This window comes from Mus pahari, chromosome 2 (genome assembly GCF_900095145.1).
Source record: "Mus pahari chromosome 2, PAHARI_EIJ_v1.1, whole genome shotgun sequence".
NCBI lineage: Eukaryota > Metazoa > Chordata > Mammalia > Rodentia > Muridae > Mus > Mus pahari.
In genome coordinates, this window is record NC_034591.1 from 11,234,192 (window position 1) to 11,249,768 (window position 15,577).

General features: G+C 38.1%; 1 protein-coding gene across 5 annotated transcripts in view; it reads left to right on the forward strand.

Annotated features, from left to right (window-relative positions):
* Cacna2d1 (calcium voltage-gated channel auxiliary subunit alpha2delta 1) overlaps window positions 1-15,577 on the forward strand; it is a 426,913-nt gene that overhangs the window by 346,654 nt on the left and 64,682 nt on the right. For all 5 annotated transcript variants that reach the window (XM_021190608.2, XM_021190611.2, XM_021190609.2 and 2 more), the window contains exons 11-12: window positions 7,637-7,795; window positions 9,462-9,566. In XM_021190608.2, coding sequence (XP_021046267.1) covers window positions 7,637-7,795; window positions 9,462-9,566 — 264 coding nt within the window. The remainder of the gene's footprint in view (window positions 1-7,636; window positions 7,796-9,461; window positions 9,567-15,577) is intronic.

A 15,577-nucleotide genomic window follows, 5' to 3' on the forward strand; every position in this document is an offset into this window, starting at 1 on the left:
AATCTGCCTGTCTCTGCCTCCCAGGTGCTGGGATTAAAGGCGTGTGCCACCACTGCCAGGCTCCTGAGGGGCTTTCTCAGTAATTGAGTGCAGCCCTTGTTTTGAGGGGACCTAATTAAAGTTCACAGAAGATGGTAGATTCAAGAGAACCTGCCATGCTTAAAAGATTCAGGGCCTGGGCAGAACCTTCCTTTCCTGTATTTAATTAAATAGTAGAAATTCTCTATTAGCATGTTTCTGTTCAATACAATAGGCCAGGAATACACCAAGCTGACAGGCACTGTCAGTTTCAGTCCCTGACCAATCAAGTGCCATGTTAGGGGAGACGATCCACGTAGTATGTCTCCTCTGCACTGTGACCCACAGAAAAGGCAATAAACTAGGCCCATGTTAAAATTATACAAAAAACCAGAAGGATAGCTGAGTAACATCTTAGGAACTGCGATGTGGGATTAATAAATTTTTATACTAGGGATAAAAATGGATTCAGGTGAAAGTGTTAGTTTTTCTTTTATAAACTTTTTAGTGAAGTACAGTACATTCTAATCCTGCCCCCCCATCCTCCTGCTTCCACTTTTATGCAACCCCACAGCTGTCTCTCTCTTTCTCTCTTTCTCTGTCTCCAAAACAAACTGTCCTAAGGACTAGGTAAGTGCAGTTTTAATCTGACTGAAAAACCATAGTTCTAACCTTTAATAGGAAGACAGATATGAAAAAAGTCCCTGTGATGCTGTGGTTGTTTCCTGGTTTTCTATTAAATTATAACAATTTGACCTTGAAGAGATGTTCAATGTTCAATGATGTGACCTGAGGTGACTTTGGAGTGGATAATGTTGTGTGTCTTTGAGTTCTCTCTAGCTCATATAAGCTCAGTTTTCCTAATTGTCCAATGGGAGCCCAGCTAAAGCTCACCCCAGCATGCTCATGGTGATGCGTGTTCAGCCTGGTACACATAACTCCCAATTCATGTGAAATAAGCATTTTATTACTAATGTAAAAAACCAATTCATTAGATAATTATGAGTTAAAGATAATGTTATAAGAATGTAACTAAAATAAAATTTGTTAGACAGAATGGATTATGACCATGAAATAATATTTACTTAAAGGAGAAATTTCCTATTAAAAAACAGATTGTTATATCATGGTATGGATACTTACAAATTGCACTATGGCTAAACACTAAGAAAATAAATAAAATCTATTCCCCATGAAACATAATTGGAGATTATAAATGAGTATGGTATTAACTGTATATTACTTCATTCAAATAATTTGATAAAATAATAAATCAATAATTCTATAGGTTCAAATTTAAAAGGGTAGGAATGGGGATGTAGCTCATTGGTCACTGACAGACCACTTGCCTGAGTCCTGGGTTCAGCTTACAGCAGTGTAATAGCAGCAAAAAAATACAAGCATCAGTGGAGAGAAAGAAGATTCAGAAGCAAGTCAGCCTCAGCAGCCAGGGAGTCCCTGGTAGGTCAAATAAAGAGGTAGCTTGTCACAGCACAGCAAGCATGGCTCTCAGTTCCTGAAGTCCAGGGCACACACACTACCTCAGTGGTTCTGGGCAAAACTACCAGTCAGTCGTTTGCCCGATTATATAGACAAGATATTGGCCTTTGCCTAATTTCTCCTTCCAGCCATTCCAGTGACTCACTAATTCCATATCTCAGTTCCTCTAAACATGTCCCAAGCATGCCTATAATCTATCTATACCTAATATAAATCCTGCTTGTGTTATTGAGAATACTGGTAGGTAACTCACAACGTTAACCGTGCTGCTGGTGTGATATTAATTTTATTACCAACCTGAACCATGAGAAAACTGGAAGGTGTGGCCAGACTCCAAGTACAGATACCTTAAAATCCTTCAATTAAAAGTCAATCTTGAGTACCTGTGTCCACTTTTATTGGCTATTTTTTCGGTGTCCTAAAATAAATTTTTGACATGAAACTTTAGCTTAAGACTTTCTATGAAATGATATGGCAATTAAAGGGAAACTTAAAATTGTTTTCTACAGGACTCAGTACATAAAAGTTAGTTATAGCCAAGATTTCAAAGCTGGCATCTGTGCTCTTTATTTTTATTTTCCTACAGTGCCCCCTAGTGCCCATTCTCTGAATAACAACAGTTTTACTATAATTTCTGACTACAAAATTATAGGAAGATATGTTTAAGTCCTGAGTTTAAACTAATCAACTGGTAAACTAATAATAGGTAAGTCCATTACCTATTATTTATTGTAGTTAAGTTACAAGAAGAAATTCAAATTTTTTAATTAAAAAAAAAACAATTATATTCCAAAACAAGTGGTCTGGTTTGGAGTTATTTAGCTACAGTTCCAGACATAAACGGATTGGCTGCTCGAAGCAATAGTTTAGCTATTGAACAATGATTCAAAATCCAAAGAGTCTTGAGTTAAACCCCATTTTGCCTATTACAGTTTTGAGTCTGTGGAGAAACACTTCCATGAAAGAAAGTGTTCAAAACTGAAGGGATGCCCGAGCAGACAGACATGCCACTGCTCTTTGTGTGAGGTTCCAAGAGGAAGACAGCATCTTCAGGTGCTCTTTCCTTACATCTCAGTATTTTCGGGTTCCCGTGTCCATTTGCCTTGTCTGAGGGAGGCTTGTGCTCCATACAGTGATACTGCAGCTGCTGTTCCTAAACCAAAGGACACTTTCCCGAAGGTTCGGAGGGCTGCTGTTCTGACGGGACGGAGCTCTGGCTGCTGCTCTGAATCTTCCAGTGGCGATGGAGGAGGAAATGAGTAAGGAGCTGAGAACAGAAGCAGCTACTGCCATTGGGAAAAACAAAAACAAACAAATAAATAAAACAAAACAAAAACAACAAATAAACTAAATACAAGCTTGCCTTAAAAGATTTGAAATACTGGATACGTATACTTGAGCATGATATTCTCTAAGATTTTTTTTTTTTTAAGTATTGAAATGAATGCATTGTGGTTTTTCTCAAAACTGTTCAAGCTAAGTTAACCCTTGAGATACCTCTGCCATCTAATTAGTGAACTTTGCCTAAAGCTTTTCTAAAGCTGAAGACTGCTTCCACCTGCATTGTCCCTAATTAGGAATATGCTCTGATTTCAGTATTGTACACAGTATTTTTTATTATTTTACTAATAATTTCTCAATGCTGTTGTTGTGGATTAGCACCTAAGCTGGGCTGAACTCTAATGAGAATTCTACATATTCTCATTTAACTGTTTTAATAGTAACTATTTGAAGAGTATTTTTACATTTAGCAGTGTAGAAGTTCAGAAAAAGATTGCAGAGCCAGCAGGTCATTCGCCCCCTTTTAACACTTGGACTCAATGACTCTGACGAATATTTCACACCTACTTCAATTTCCTTAAACCCCACATGTAAAACATGAGGAAGGTTGATGGCTCTATTCAGGGAGTTTTCAATACCAAGGACTAAAGAAACAGAAGTGGTAAATGTGCACTTCTTTTGGCCATGTTAAAAATCTATAATGATTCATAGAATTGTGAAGGAGAAAAATACTGGGTGCTTAAAGCAAAAATGTTGTGAGGAAAGGATTCTGAAAAGAATACTGAATGAAGAAGAAAGGCGTGTTGGGGGCCAAGAACAGCGTGTACACTGGGGCGGAGCTGGAGGCAGAACATAGGATAGAGTCCTATCCAACTTAGACTCCTTAAATTTTTGACATTGCTTTCCCAGGACAATAAGCTTAGTTATAGGGAATTATATATTGCAAGTAATTCTTTTATCTGCATTATTTATGAGTTTTGTTGTAAGTTTTATTATGAGCAGTTGTAAGATTTCTATATACACCACTGAATTTGCACTTAATGAATTGAATTTACATTCATTTGACTTGTATGAAACTGACTTAATGAGACACTTGACTTCTTTGCTTAGAAGTGGGTCAAGGCCAAAGGAAGACTTGGGCAATCCATAATCCTACAATCGTTGTCTGTGTAGCTTGTATTTTTATGATGATTTATATAGTTTGAGTAAATCAATTAATAGTAATTCTTGGAACTCTGTCTAATTTTTTAGTTCAGATACCTAGTAGTGATATATTAACAAACTGTTTTTGGCTTGGTCACTAATACAAGACTTCTTATGCTCTCTCGTTTTCTTAATGGAAATCCTAGGCTCTGGCTGTATCATACCCGAGAAGAGTCTATTTGTATGGGCTGGATGCCGTCATGGCACAGGTCCTACAGACTGAAGATAATTCTTTTCGACATTTGAGTTTACAGAACCCAGTAAACAAATAGGTTGGAAGTTTGTTATCGTCCTTCTGACATACCTAAAAGCACTCTTCAAAACACAGAAAAAGGACCCACGTGGATTACTTATCACATGTTCCTGGGACATTTGACTTCCTGTCTCAGCTCTGTTTTCCGTGCTCCTTAAGCGATCTTAGGCCTCTGGTAGCAAGGTGCCTCTCTGCAGGCCTGAGCTGCTGCAGCCTGTCCCGGAACCTGCTCCTTTCTGCCTCCCGGAATAAAGAAGCCCCACCCCCACCCCTTCACTCTCCTCAGGATTCCATGTGGCCATACCTCCGTCTTCCCAGGCTTTGTGCTTGTTTCCTTTCTATCTCCTGCCATCTTTTTTCTTCCCTTTCTCTCTTCCCGTGACATTGGGATGATTCCTAGAGCAGCCATGTCTGCTGCCCTGCTTTGCTGCTCTGTTCCCCACCAAGGCATGGTGACGATTTGCACCGAACATTCTGATGCCTTCTCTCTGGAAGTACCTCAGATGGGACTAATACCAGGAGGCTCTCTCCAGACCCTGTATGTGTACACGTGCTCCTCACAATTTTCCTTCCTTCCTTCCTTCCTTCCTTCCTTCCTTCCTTCCTTCCTTCCTTCCTTCCTTCCTCCTTCCCCCTTCTCCCTCATTTGCCTCCTCCCTCCTTCACTCTTGAGAAGTTCCCACCCCCTCTGTCTCCATGGGAACAGAATGTTAGGATTCTGGGGAATTCCTGCTCTAGCTCACTGTTATTCATGTGGATGTTGGCCAAGTGTCTGTGGTGAAGCCTTTTTCTTTCTTTCTTTTTTCCTTTTAATCTTTAGCCAGGAAGACTTTCATGCCTCAAGCTTTAGATGGTATCAGATCTTGGCATCCCCAGTTCTGTGTCTTAAACTGCTGAAATCTCACCTTAAGATGAACCTTGTTTTTCTCCCCGGTTCCTGACTTGTCCTCTAGCAGACGTCCTGCAGACTGTTCCAAGGCCCTCCGTTTCTGACCATTCCCCTAAATAACCTAAGGACTGTCAACCAGGTGACTCCAGCAGCCTCTGCGCCCTCACACTTGAGTTCCATTTCCCAAGAGTGGGCAGATGGCCTCTCAAATACTACAAAAATTATTCTGCATTGGGCATAAAGCGGTGTACCTGACATCTGACACAGTGAATTCCCACTTCCTGCCGTATCTCCATGATGCCATACGATCTAACCCCAGCTGCTGCTCTGACCTGGTGTCGTCGATCCCCATGTACTGCAAAACTAAACTCTTGTTCGAGCCCCTGAACCGCTCGCTCCCCGTGGTCCAAATCCAGGACTCCACACGCGTTCTGGGTGCCTGAGATATTCTTTTCCATGCTGGTCACTAACATTTCTTTGAAATATATGCTCCACAGAAATGTCATTTCTCAAGGGAACTTTTTCCACCGTTCACTTTCCAAATTAAAATCTCTTCTTGCAGTGTTGTGTCCCAGACCATGACATTCTGTGCTTCAGCGAGCTAGGCACCATTACTCGTAGCTATGAGTAAATGTAAACTGAGAGCAGTTTAGGATTGTTGAGGGACCAGTCCGCTTGAGTGCTGACTCTCACCACCTACTAGTTAGGTGTCCAGGCACAAGTTATCTCAAAATAGGTCTTTCTTCATACAGTATATTATGATTATTACCCTCAGCACCTCCTAATTTCTCCCCTTGTCCCATCTCATCCAGAGCTACACTCTATCTCTCATTAGAAAATAAACCAGCCTCTAAGGGATAATAAAAATAAAATAAAAATAAACAATTTAAAGAGGTCAAAACATAAGAGAATAAGAGCCAGAGAAACACATTACGGGCACAGAAACACACACACACACACACACACACACATGCAGACAGGGATCCCATAAAAACACAAGACCAGAAGCCATAAAATAATAATAATAAATAATAATAATAATAATAATAATAATAATAATAATAATAATAATAATACATAGCCTGACAGAACATTACAAGACAAACTCCAAAGATGCTGTCGTTTGTTTTGTGTTGACTAACCACTTGTAGTCATGCGACCTTCCCTTGGTTTGTCTCCCCAGTAAGACTCCCTTGGTTAAAACTTTTTTTTTTCACTTGGAACTTGCTGTCAATCAGAGAGAGCTTCTGTGTTCCAGGTGAGGCTATGTATCCACTCTCCTTTAACCTTTAGGGCCCCATCTTGCACAGGCCCATGTAGGCTCTAGGCATGCTGTCACAGACTCTGAATACACTGGTGTGTTGGTCTTGCGGTCTAGGAGGTCTTGTTTTCTTTGTGCTTTCTGTTGCCTCTGGCTCTTTCACTCTTTCTGAAACCCTGAACCCTGAATGGAGGGATTGAATGGAAACATCCCAGTTAGGACTGAGTTTCCCAAGGTCTCCCACTCTCTGCACATTTTAAAGTTAAGTTATCTAAAATCTGCAGGCGAGTTTTCTTAAGGATCCCAGGAGGACAATGCAAATGCCTGACTTGTAGGACATTGGCAAAGAGGAAGTAGTTTCTATTTTAGCTCATCGTAAACACTTAATAAGCATTTGTTTACAAATATATGGTATATGTGTGGCTTTGTATGTGTGAAATTTGCTTTATGCCCGAAGGCATGGTTATGTGTTGTGATTCTTAATTGCTATGAGATGTTTCCTTGACCGGTGAACATTGAACTGCATCTTATAATTATGTTTAGAATGAGAAAAGCATTCTATAGTTATTTATTTATATAATGCATAACCATTTGTAACCTACCCATAGAGTTAGAGAACTTCCCCTGCTGATAATGTTACTCCGTTCTAGACAAGCATCCATGGACCAGTGCTTCTTATGCTCATCACCCACCCATACTTAGAATGGTTTGCTTGTCCATTTTGCCTTCCTGGTTTTCCAGCACCCGATTTGTGTGATCTCTGAGGGGTGGGTACTAGTCCTAACAGGCTTTCTCTGCTCTCAGTTCTCTTAGAGGATCTCCTGTGTTTAGTTCCCAATGAAAGACTGTGTCATTTCAAAATGGCATCTGTTCCTATTGTCCCTTACATTCTTTTTCTCAGGAGCCTTTTCTGCTGAGTGACAGAAATTTCTGACTTTCTCTCTATGTCCTAAGCAAGCATACCATTTCTTGATTCTGAATATGTGAACACCGGAAAGGCCCTCATACAAATCAAATCCCCAAATTATTTATTGGGTTTAGAGAGCGGAATGTTTATAGTAGGGAAAGTCCACCACTTGCTCCATAGCACGCCTTTGTTACTTAGGATTTTATTTTTCTTTTCAAAGGGGAAACAGTGCAACTGGCTTGAGAAGCATGCAGTTGACATTTAGTGAAAATTGTGCAGCTGGTTTCAGTGTTCATTTTTCTTTTTTCTTTTTACTTATTGCAGTTTAACAGCAACGCTCAGGATGTAAGCTGTTTCCAGCACCTGGTTCAAGCCAACGTAAGAAATAAGAAGGTGTTGAAAGATGCCGTGAATAACATTACAGCAAAGGGGATAACAGATTACAAGAAGGGCTTTAGCTTTGCCTTCGAACAGCTACTTAATGTAAGTATCAATAGGTAATTTTATTTTGTCTGTTTCTTAGACATTCTAAATAAAAATGACTGCCCAACATTGAAATTTGCTGACAGGTTATGTTTGACTGTTCAGTGAGCCATGGTAGAGGTGGCAGATGTGTGTGTTAGTCAATACTTGTTAATGTTGCTTCATTGGAAGCTTTGACTGCCAGTGTTTTCATGGGCTTATCAATGTGCTGAGATAATGTCAAACAGGACCTTGTTACCGATATAGGAAAATGTCTTCATTAATTTTTGTCCCAAGAAGATGAGCTTTATCTTCCTTGAAAAGTGAGAGTACCGGCCTTTGGTAGACTAGAGTGCTGTGAAGGATTATTGATATTAAAAGATAATTGCTCATTTAAAGGCCGAGGCTGGTGATCTCAATTACAGGAGCTTCTCAAGGACTTTAGCAGATTGCCTGCCTACTTGAATTGTATCAAATTTCACAGTGATGTTTGAGGTCATTGGTAGAAGAACATAATACATATTTTCTCACCAATTTTATAGTGATTTCATGTTTAAGTGGTAGCACTTTGAATGGTTAATTTAAATGAACTCCATGCTTAGAATTAACTTACTACTCTGCTTTAGTAGGCCTTTAGAAATTTTTAAATTATACAGTAGGTTCATATTATACTTTTTTTTAGATAGACTTAAGCGAGAAGGTTGATGTTTTCAAAGAAGCTGAGCATTCAGAAGTTAGTGCAGTTCATTTTTTTCATCATTTAAGCAAACACATTCCATAACAGCAGAAAAGCTAAGATTATAATTTGATACCGCCAAGAAGTCCAACTCGCTAAGTTAATTGTTCGTTTTAATGGTCCTTTGATGCTAATTCATTATTTTATGCTCAGTTCTTTGCAAGACCTTAAAGGTTGAGATGATCTATTGCTGGAATTGAGTCTTGCAGGATTAGAATCTGTGTGGCAGGTCAAGACAGGACAGAGATAGGGGGAGGATGCTCAGGGAGTAGGTTGCAGCAGTATGGAGCCCTGAGGAGCACTTTGTGAAGTGCCCAGGAATCTTCTCAGGAATCTTGTCATCTCCAAAATGTAAGGCGAATGACCCAGGAGCGAAGAACAGAAAGAGGGTTGTCTGGAAATGGACTGAAAAGTTAATACTCAAAGTGTGAATCAGGTTAATGTTATTTGTTGCTTCTGCTATAAAATTATAAAAGCAGGTAGAAGAAACATTTACAAAGCCCAAGCACTAATCAGTTACTAAACAGTTATTGTTATAAGCCAGACGATGTCTAAATGCCATAGGCCCTGACATGTATGGGGCTTGTTTCCTATGGAAAAACCAACACTAAACAAACAAAATGCAGAGGGTTACGAATTTTTTTTTAAAAAAAGGTATTATAAAGAAAATTTAGTCTGGAGTATATTATAGTTTAAAACATAGTCTGGGAAGATGTCACTGATGGAGTTATATTCGATGGAAGAAGGTTTAAAAGAAAGGAGGTGTTAAGATCTTTGGCTAGCTAAGTAATAAGGACTATCCCCTGCCTGATCATCAAACCTATTTTTAGAACACACTACTGTGCAGACATTTTATTTATTGGGCATAATTTGTGCATGTTTTTTCACATCTGTTTTCTTTTCCTAACTTTTATTCTGAATAATTTACATATATGCATATTTTTTAAATAGTATAATGTTTCCAGAGCTAATTGCAATAAGATTATCATGTTATTCACGGATGGAGGAGAAGAGAGAGCCCAGGAGATATTTGCCAAATACAATAAAGACAAAAAAGTGAGTGTTATTTTCTAATATTTTAACTTTAATATGTAAATAGTTTTCAGAAAGGTGGTGGTAAGGAGAGCTTTTTTCCTCCAAAACATTACTTTCAGTTATAAAATTGTATTATTGATGGAAAAAGACTTTTTTCAGGCAACCAAGCACAAAGCTACGAATATATTAGTCATATAGTGTAGATTTATAGTTTCCATTTGATTCTTACATTATCAAAAGAGAGAAATAAGAGTGTGAGAGATGACTCCTAATTATTAAAACTGATAGGAAGATTTGAATTCTAAATGTATCAAGAAATATCTGCAGTGATATTTTTTAAAAATGTGAAAATAATTTACAACAGCAAAAACATGCAGCCTGCTTGAAAATGAGTTCCGTGGACGGATTAAGATGAATGTTAAGATAATTGTTATAACAATTTACAGAAGGCTGTATTCCAAAAGCCATGGAGAATATGAATATCAGTGTTTTACATTTGGAATATGTTCCTTTTCAGGTTTGTAGTACTTCAGGGGCCTATATCACTCCAACCTCATAAGACTGTAACTGCCCACCCACGAGTCTCATTGGGAGTCCTTTTCTTACTGATTTTCAACCTGTTTTCCTAAAATTCGAAATGATTATCTTAAAAGTCACAGGGAAGATACTACGTCTATCTTGTGCTTTAAAAATTTATAAATGTATCCTAGTGGAAACTACATCTATCCTCAGGTTCCAGAAAGCTGCTACTATACGTGTGTGTGTGTGTGTGTGTGTGTGTGTGTGTGTGTGTGTGTGTGTGTGTGACCTTACCTGGCTTTTGTTTTCTTTCTGATGGGCAGTTTTACTTTGGGGGAAAATGTGGCTCAGCAGTAGCTCCAATGAATGGTTTCATGGTATTTGAGACACACACACACACATTTTTGCATATATTTCAGAAAAGATTACCAGGTGGCAATCGATGGTCTCAGAGAGGAGAATCAGTCTTTTCCACCCCGAGTATGAACCCTGGAGAGGTTAACCGACCCCAAGAGGTCCTCACTAATCACAAAGAAAGAGCAAGATCAAATTTTGTCAGCTGGTTGTATTTATAAATGTATGCGTGTGACAGTTATAACGAATGGATTAGAACCCATGAGTTTTAGAAGGAATGGGTGCCCATACAGACAGGAAGGCTTGGAGGGATGAGAGGTGATGAAGACAGATGTAAATACAGGACTCACATATGAAATTCATATGGATCGTAGGACTACTCTAAACTTAGGCTATAGGGACGAGCCAATCATCTGTTAGCAAATAGGTAAGGAAACCATGCCACACGCATGCTAGGAAATGCTAATTATCCTCAACGAAAGAAAATTCTGTAGTGTGTGACATAGTTGAACTTAGATAGCACTCTCAGAGAAATAAACGAATATCATGTTTCCATATGAATGAGCTGTCAGCATAGTCAAGTTCATAGGATCATGAAGTTGCCATGAAGAGGGACAGATAATCATCTTATTTTCAGTCTGTGCACACACAATTTCAGTTTTGCAAGATGGCTCGAGGGAACTGTCTTATGGGATTGTCACTGTAAAAAAACAAACAAACAAACAAAAAAACCAACAAAAAAACCATGACTTTGTTTTAGATACTTTTTTTTATTACTTCTTTTGTGTTTTGATATTATAATCATACCCCCTCAGGATACATTGTGGAATAGGGGTCCAAAGACTGTAAGAACCAGTAGATCAAGGCACTTGCTGTAAGATTATGCCTTCAAGTAATGTCAGAAGCTACGCCCATAAAGTCTAACAGGATGGCCTAAACATGAGCTGGTATGTGGCTCCTTAAAAATATACTGAGGGTATATCTCATACAGAATGTTTTTAACCACAACAATATAAAAGGACTTAAATATATAAAAATTATCAGATCTTTAAAAATTGGGACTTTTAAAAAATATCTCTGAAAATTGCTATCTTTATTGCACTTTTCCCTCCAAGAACCTGTGGTGCGCACATGCCCAGTGAATGCTTTATTTGCATTCAGTTTCCATCTAGAAGACTCAAACCAGTCCAGGTAGGTGTGATAAGATGTCTGGGCAGCTGATGAATTAGCCTGCGGATACAGCACACTTTAATGAAGCCAAAAACTTTGAGAATTAGAACAAAATGTTTGGGTTCTTTTTCTGGAATGCACTACTCTTGGGAATCAATCTACCTGATTAGAGATAGGCAGAGATTTAAAACTGAATCCATGTTAATCTCCTGCAACAGCTGTTCCAAATTAAAACACACTCACTTTCTAATCTTTACCTGAAGCAGGGACATTCCTTAGGGCTCACCCATGTGTATGAGGCCTCCTTAATAATGGTGCCAAAACTAAAATGAGCTCCATCAACGAGAACACAGAATGAGTAAAGGCAAACCAGACTTACAGTTGAAAGATAATTCCCAGGACTAGTAAAATCAAACATATTTGCTTTTCTGTAGGATAGCAGCGATTGCTTCGTTAGCAGTGCACACTACCTCTCTAAGTAAAAAAAAAATGACTCTCTCCGACTTCACTTAATTTTCAGAATATAATTTTTTTAAAAAAAAAGGTAAGCAAAATTATTATAATGAACATTTCAAAGTACCGAGTAAATAAATAAAATGTGAGTGTGAAATAATTCTCAAACTAAGGAGTGTTCAGCTAATGTCAGAATCACTTAATAATATCCATTGTTATAAAAAATTTTAGAGGTTTACTTTTCAATATGATGAACTCTCTTCTATACTGCCAAGTAGAAAGACAGTCTCCATTGTCTGCAGAAGTCTACACCAAGTCACAAATGACTGAAGGTGCGTTGAGGTTTACAGTAAAAACTGACTTTGTTTTAATTGACAGGAGGAAATTTTACAAGACTAGTTTATTTTATTCTCTACTTTCTTTGTACCTTCCTCCATCAGACAAAATTGTAGCCTTTGTAAGGAATTGTTCTTGACATCAATAATGAAGCCTGCTTAGCTTTAAAATACTGAATGTCATTTACCAATTACACTGTGCTTCTAAAATCTTTTATTTTGGATACTTTTGCACGTTCAACCATTTCTTAGAGTTAAACTTTTGAATAAGAGCCGTATACCTTTGTTTATGAATCCCAACATGGTTTATGCTAGAGTCAGGATGCAGTTGAAACAAGGCAGTACTGACGTACTCTACAGAGAAATTATCAATTTAAGCGGAATGTTTTGTGCAGGTGTGTGTTGGGATATGTGTATATAGTTTTGTCTCCCAAACCACTTGCTTCACTTTTATTTCTCTTAAAATAAAATTAAGATGGACAGTTTATTCTCTACACTAATAAAATACTTTCCAGGTGCACTTTGTTCAGATTTGAGGTGTATCGCCTTAGTGCATTTTGCAGATTTTAAGTAAATATATATCATGAAGCATTAAATTATCACCTTAAGTACCAAGTACATAATATAATATTATGTAAACTTTAGATACACATAGTACACTTGAGCTACGCTTTAGTCCTAATTATATTATGCCAACCTGGAATCTTTCATGCATGAAACATTGCTAGGAAAGGCTATTGGTTTGCCTGTTTCCATGGCTGCTTTTTGTTTTGATTAAAATTCAGGTTCATAGATTGTCTCCCAGAGGGATCTCTGCCCAGCCTCTTTCGAGTGGTCCTTTTTGCCTGAGCATCCTTTGGCATTGTGTTAAAAGAACTTCCTTCTGTTTGTTTCCACGGCACCAGATGACTGTTCAAATAATATTTTCCCATATGACTGGAGCTTGGAGTAAAAATGTTCTTGCAGTCCCTCATGTACCTTCCTTGAAGGTAGGGAAGTCCATATGATTTATCTTGATGGTGCTTTTTACCCTCATCTGTCCAATACACAAAGGTCTTTTTAACATCTCATCATTTGTGATGGCAAAGTACTTTTTATTACCCAAGAAGAATATCTGATCAGAGTCACCCTCTATCTTGCACTCTGAAGTCAGCTGGTGATAATCTTTACAGGACTGCAGATTGCTTCCAAATCCCTTGTTCCATAAGCTTTATTCTGCTTTGTAAAATATAAGACATGTATTCTGGGGAAAGAGGGACTGAAAGTCCTCTTTATAATCCAATACCATGAAAGTGATTCATTACAACAGTTAGCAGGACTCCAGTATGATCCCACAGCATGGATCTCCCCTCTCCACACATCTATTTTTAAGATGGTGCGTCTGAAAGCTTTATGACACTCACTTGTTGCTTTCCTTTTTAAACAATTGTTTTATGTTAATGACTTGCTTAGATTCAGCAGGCATGAGCTAAATTGTTGTTCCTCTGAGATCTTTGGAACTAAAGTGGGTTGAACCTATGAAGACACATGGCATATAGATGGCATTAGCTCCTTAGCATTAAAGTCTGCTGTTGTGTAGAATAAATAGATGTCCAAACCTGCTCATCTAGAAAGGTGTTATTTTTACCCATTTCAGGTTCCTGATACAGGAAAGGCTCATGACCTGATACAGAAAGTGAATTGTTAGACTGTCTACCATGTTCTAAGCTAATGGTGCAGTCATCACCGTCTTTAGTACTACAGCTAAGGTTTCCACAGGTTATGAGTTTTATATGTTATAAAAACTTCAACATTTGGTTTCTTACTCATAGTTGGAATACTCCAAGGATCCAAGTAGCATCACTGTTATCTTTGTTGCCACATTGTTGAAACACGAAAGCCAAAATAAGGGACATCAAAAAACTCCTTGAAAGTCAGATAAGTAATAAGAGTCAAGAACTTAAATTCCTATAGTCTAATTTGGACAGGCTCACACAGACTGTTCCTGGCTGTCCTGTCAGTGCCTTTCCTCTAGCCAGCCTTGAGGCTAACCACTTGCCCACACTGGACCCTCCCTCCTACGCAGACAACCTGACATCACCACCAGCAGGGATGCTCCTTACGTCTGTAGTGAAACTGTAGTCAAGATACATCATCAGAGCTGTGCAGGCTACAAATACCTTTCAGATCCTGGGGTTTTAGGAAATAAATTAACTGTGAACATGAATTTGGACTTTCATTTATTGTCTCATGTTATAGAGCTAGACATGTGGGCTGTTTAAAGGCGCTATATTTAAATATGTGTGTGACTTGTGGAAACCACTGTAGACTATTTTCCTAAAGGTTTTCAGTCCAGTCTAATATTTTGATAGGCTTAATCCCAAATGTCTTAGTTCCCAGAGTGGACTTGTAAAACCCATCCCTGACATCACTTTTCTCAAATGTATGACTAGCTCAAGGTTTTTATTTTAGTTTTACTGGCTTGCTTTCTTCATAGACTCATTCCCATTATTCTTTGGAGGCTTGCCTATTGTAAATTAAACTTGAACTCTGGGTAACTGATAATTGTTGAGGTGACAGTTTCCAGTAACTGGGTTCTGCTGGGAAACAAATTCATATGGTATTCCAAAGCTGACCCTGTAGATTTAGAGAACTCTTAATTGAAGAAAAGTATTTTAGATTTCAGCAAACAAGGCAGAAAATGTTATAAAATCATTTAGCAGAAATGAGAACTTTGGAATAAAGTTATGAAGTGGTGGAATACACTTTAGCATATATTCATCTATTTTTCAGAGTACTCAAGATTGAACCCAAGGTCTCTTACATGCTGGGCAAACACTATACCATTGAGCTCATCATTTTATTTAAAAAGCTAAATTTGCTGCTTTTCTGAATCTAGTATTCTAAGTTTGTAATCAACTATGAATTATTGAAATTATAATATTCTGTTCAAAGAAATAAAATTTTAAATATAGATTTCTTTTTTATCATATAAGTTCACATATGACAGGTAGACATGTGAATCATGGCACACAGCATATGTGTAGAGAGCAGAGGAAAAATTTGTGATGTCAAGTCTTTTCTACCATCCCATGAGTTCTAGGGGCTCTACTTTCCAGGATTGTTCCTGGGGAATGCAAACAACTTCAGTTGCTAAGCCAGCTCACCTTCCCAAAGACATATATTTCTAAACATCTGAAGGTAAAATACATAAATTTACAA